Raw genomic sequence first — 5,119 nt, forward strand, 5'->3', positions numbered from 1 at the left:
GGAGGTGGGGGGGGCAGGGGTGGGTCATGACACCTCTCCCATGAGCAGCATTCCTGACATTCTGATAATAGTGATTGACCTCGGCCATGTCCGGACGGGCGGACACCTGTTGGAAAGGCACCTGCCCCAGGTTACAGCTACTTAGTGACAGAGGGGGCTGAGGACCTGCCATGGACCATACCTGTGTTTAATGTTCTTACTCGGCGATGCTGCCTTCCCCCCGGGGCAAGAGGACTTTCCCCTCCATCTCAGGGACACCAAGAAAGGGATTAGGCACCTTCCACCAGCAATCAGGGCCGAGGGGCCTGAGAATTCCTCCCCTCCTGACTTCCTTGTTCTTGGGATCCTATTTTCCAGGTCTCCAGAGACCAGAGCCTTAAGCCCCAAGTTACTGCTCTCCCCTGTCCCCAGGCCTAGGAGTCACCCACACTGGAGAGTGTGGACACAGAGGCTCAAGACCTGGCCCTCTGCCCCGCCAAGGCGGCCTGCTAGGAAGGAGCTGGGCTGGAGGGCTGCAGGCCCCAGAATAAGCAGAGAGCCCACCTGTCGGGCCTTGTTCAGTGCAGCCTGGTGGCCCATGTCCCGCCTCCTCCTGCTACCGGTGGGGAAACTGAGGCACGGAAAGGGGAAGAGACCTCTGTAGAGAGCTCCTTTTCAGTCCTCTCTCCCTTTGCTAACCACTGACTTTCTGAGAGGTTTCCTGTGTGTGGGTGTGCTGGCACCAGGACTGAAGAACAGAAGGGTGGGGAATGTGGTGTTTGGCGTGAGGAGGAAGATGGAGGTGAGAGGGAAGACTGCCTGAAGCCTAAAGCGCCCCCCAAACTAGGTTATAAAATATGTTTCAAGAGACGGGGTCTTCACCCCCAGGAACTCGCTGTTCCAGGTTGCGTGAGGGGTGGTCTGCCAGGCAGTGTGGCCGCCTGGAGCAGTGCAGTGGAGGGAAGGAGCCGTGTATCCCGTTTCCTCAGCTGGGACCTATTGCAGTGGGCGGCCCTGCGTTCCGACAGGAGTGCAGGCAGGGCCTGGTGGCAGGGGATGGCTCCGGCAGCCACTGTGCCCTCCCTGCCTCCCAGGTGAGCCTCACCTGTCTGTGCATGTCCTGCCCCCTCCTCCAGCCTGTTCTTTGAAAATAGGTTTGGGGATGGGTAGGGGGAGGAGAGCCCCCACCACAGCTACATGGAGTCTGATCTGGCTCAGCAGCTGCTCCTGGGGGCTGGGCGGTTGTCGCTGGGCTATGGACATGAACCTTGAGGGGGATGGTAGGAAACAAGCCCCCTAGATCGCAGGTGGGACTGCAGTGGGGCCACTGCACCCTGGGTCCCTGGATGGAGCCAGGCATGAGTGGGCTGCCTGGGAAGACGATGCGGAGGCAGCTGCTCCTCACTGGGGACAGCATTGTCTGCTGCGGATGAAGAAGGGGGACACGGTTTCTGGGTGGGAGAAGTAAGGTGAGCTGCCAGCTGGACCCTGCGCCGGGTGGGTGTGGGCCATGAGGTCTTCCCCAGACCCAGAGACCCCGGGTTCTCTAGAAGGGCAGCTGAGGTAGCAGCTGGTAAGGGTGGGGAGTGGGGGGGGGGAAGACTCCCTGTCCAAGCAAGATGGAGGGGAGATCATGGGATGTGGAGGGGAGAATTGTGCCCTGCACCCAGCTGAGAGATGTGCCTGATGGCCACTGAGGAGAAGTGGGAGGTGGGGTGGGCCCACTGTGAGTGTCCCCTTACAACACCTCCCCCCCTCCGCCCCCCCATTGTACTCACTGTTGCTGCACTGCCGCCCGCCTCGCCAGTCCTGGCCCGTGTCCGCCCAGCAGTTCCGGGTCCGGGTGGGGTACTCGTTCCCAGCCTTGGAAAAATTCCCCACCTGGGGGCCATAGTAGACGCCCTGGGAGCCCAGTCCACCGAAGCCCGCCACGTGGGGGTAGCTGGAGAGCAGGCTGCTGTTCGGCGTGGCCACGGGCCTGCTCAGGATGTCTGTGATGCCGTGCGGGGTCCCGGCGGCCAGCTGCGGGCCCAGCCCCGGGGGGCTGAGCTTGTAGAAGGAGTTCTGCACCGAGTACTGGCACACGGGGGCCTTCATCTCCGAGAACTGAGCCAGCGGCGTGTTGTTCAGCAGGAACGTCCCTTGCAGGTTGGACTCCATGTTCCCTGGGTCAGGGTGAGGGGGGGCAGGAAGCCCAAATCCAGGCTCCTAAACCCTGAGACCCCGAGATCGGGCCCAGAATCCCATGGTAGGTTTGGAGGCTCGAAAGCGGCCCCGGATCCCACCGCCTTCCCACCTAAGGCATCGGCCCGGCCGCTGCCCAGGGACTGTCGCCCACGTCACCTGCTCGGAAGTCAGGTGCTCCGGGCCAGGTGAGAGCCTTGCCCGCACCCCTTCCCTCTCTCCCTGCCAGGCCCGGAGAAAGGCGGTGCCCACGCCTCAGCTCAGACCCCTCCTCTGCCTCGGAGTCTGGGGACCCTCCATGGGAAGTTTTAAGTTCAGAGAAGCCACATTTCCCTGATAAAGATATGGCCCATTAGAATACAGACCGGAGACTGGCTGAGCCGCGCCAGCTGCGTCGCCATTGGTTGAAATCCACATGGGCCTCACATTGGCTTTTCCTAGACAAATTGCACTTTGAAAGATTGACTGTAAAATCAGCCAGTGTGTGTGTGTGTGTGTGTGTGTGTGTGTGTGTGTGTGTGTGTGTGTGTGTGAGAGAGAGAGAGAGAGAGAGAGAGAGAGAGAATGAATCTGAAAGCTCTGTTCATTCTCAGAGGGTCCACCTGCTCCTGGTCCCCAGGTCCATCCAGCATCTAGGAAAAGGTGGGTGGGTGGGGGCTGGAGGCTCCCGAGGCAGCTGCTGGCTGTCAGTCTCAGTTCTTGCAGCTGCTCTCCTAAAGGCAGGAGGCCCCGTTCAGGGGTCGCTGTCCGGAGGTGCTGGGTCAGGCCCTTGGGGGCAGATGCCCGAGCCTCCATGGGAGTGTGCAGTCTGAGCGTGGATGCCTGTTCCCTCCTCCCCGCTGGGATGGGTAAGTGGGGAGGCTGGGCTTTCGGGAGGGGAATGCAGATCCCTGTGGCTGGCCTGAGAGCCTGGGGGTGGGAGTCTGCCAGGCAGAGAGGGCAGCTCTGGGCATGCTGGGTGTGTGTTCTTCCTGCCTCTGCCTCTGGGCAGCCTTCCCTGATCACCTCTGTCGTCCCTTCCTCCTCCACCGAGGAATCATTCGTGCCTCTGCTGAGGCAATTGCCATATTCTGTCTGGCCTGGCACCTGGGTTGGGAATCTTTGTTGGCTGAGAAGCTGTTGCTTCAGCAGTGGTTCCCTGTGCCAGTCACTTGGTTGGCGCTCAGTGTATTTTTGATGAATAAAACCAGATTGAATCACAGAGCACCTACATGCCTACCCACCCGCCCCCCCAATGAATTTTTACAATATACAAGGCTTTTCTGGGCTCTCATTTTACAAACAGGGAAATAGCAGTGAATGACTTGGTTAAGGGGCAGCATCCTTTCTTGCAGTGTCTGGTTTTGTTAATGGAAATCAGCATGTTACCGGTCTGAACAGACCAAATGACAGGAAAAATAGTGACTCCTGGGCGGGTGGCCTTCTGTCCCTCCTCTGCCCGGCACCCCAAGCCTTTCCTGACCGCGGTGAGCTCCTTGGCTCTCACTCCCCACAGGCGTGCTCTGGCAGGTGGGAGACCAGAAGCGCCCTTTTGCCAGCTTGGTTTCCAGCGGGAGGCCGAGGACCCAGGAGTCAGGGGGCTCCCTCTCGCTCAGAGCCCGACTCCCCACGCTGCTCATGGTGGAGCTGGTCTCTGAGCCATGCGCTCTCTAGCATAACTCAATGCAAGACAGGCCTCACAAAGGCTGTGTGTGGAATTGTTTTTCTAGAAGTTTGGATTAAAAACAAGAAAAAAGGTTTTAATCCATCTGAGTGGGCTGTGCTACCAAGCTGCTATTTTAGGAAACTTAGTTCCAAATCCCAGTGTTGCCCCCGAGCCCCACCCAGGCAATTGAACTTGTGCTTTTGAAAACCCTCTGGGCCATGTGGTTGCACAGCCCTGGCTGGCCCCGTGGTCTGGGTGGCTTTTCTGATGCTGAGAGAGAAGCTTCAGAGTGAGGGCTGGGGGTATTCTTAGGAACCTGCCCCTGTGACTTTGTCACCAGCAACGATGGGAACTTCTGAGAAAGAAGAGCTGCAGTGAGTGATTTGGTTCTTATTTAATGTCAACTTGGCAAAGGCATTCATGTTCCCGGATCCCAGGATGACACACAAGCGCTTAATCTGTTCTCCCATTTGACGGATGAGGAAACTGAGGCCAGCGGTGATGGCCAGCCTTGCATGCAGTGTTAGGAACTAATTGTTAGGAACAGAGTGCTTTTCCCAAAAGTTCTCCAACTTTGAATGGCATTAGTGTAGGAGCCAGACGCCTTCACAGGGGTCGCTAGGGGCTCCCCCTGAGTGTATGCCAGCCACGGGCTCAGCCATGTACCCTGGTGGTTTGTGATGTCCCCCTCCACCTTGGACTAGCCCCCATCTTGTAGTCATTAGGTGGGTCAGAAATCTGCTCCACCATCTCAGGGGTTGGGGAGCTGCTCCCAGAGTGGGTGGCCCTGGTTAAGGGGGACTGTCCAGGTTTCTGGAAGATGGGCACCTCGTTGGGGTGCTGGCCACCCTGCTGACTGATCCACCCTCAGGTTTCACTCCGGCCTCAGCCCCTCAAACCCCCCCCCCCCCCCAAGGATGAACCGAGAAGGACAGATGGAGCCGTGTGCCATGAGTCAATTTCTTTATTAAGTTTGACATTTGTTCAGCTGGTGTAGGGAGAATGGTCTATACATCATAGTGGGCAAGGGGAATTCTCTCCCGATTACAGAGCATGTGGGAGAGAGTCGAGAAAAGATTTATTTTCATAACAATTAGAAAAATCAAGGTGATTCCAAAACTTCTAAAAAGCGTCTAGTGTGCAGACTGCAGCATTCTCTAGGCATCGTGTGGAGACCCCAAACTCCTCCCCTAACAGCTCCTATTAGCAACCAGAGCGGGCAGCCATGCCGCCAGGGCCGGCCGCGGGGCCAAGCAGCCAAGCCGTACAGAGCAGAAGGTGCCAAAGCAAGGCTGGGCCGGGCGCAGGCTC

The 5,119-nt window shown here is 58.2% G+C and overlaps 1 protein-coding gene across 1 annotated transcript in view; it reads right to left on the bottom strand.

The window, feature by feature from the left end:
* Positions 1-2,139, bottom strand: part of LOC102254027 (homeobox protein Nkx-6.3) — a 6,468-nt gene extending 4,329 nt beyond the window's left edge. The window contains exon 1 of the mRNA XM_005856518.1: positions 1,758-2,139. Coding sequence (XP_005856580.1) covers positions 1,758-2,139 — 382 coding nt within the window. The remainder of the gene's footprint in view (positions 1-1,757) is intronic.
* Between the last annotated feature and the right edge of the window lie 2,980 nt (positions 2,140-5,119).

This window comes from Myotis brandtii, unplaced genomic scaffold (assembly GCF_000412655.1).
Source record: "Myotis brandtii unplaced genomic scaffold, ASM41265v1 scaffold103, whole genome shotgun sequence".
In the NCBI taxonomy this organism is placed as follows: Eukaryota; Metazoa; Chordata; class Mammalia; order Chiroptera; family Vespertilionidae; genus Myotis; species Myotis brandtii.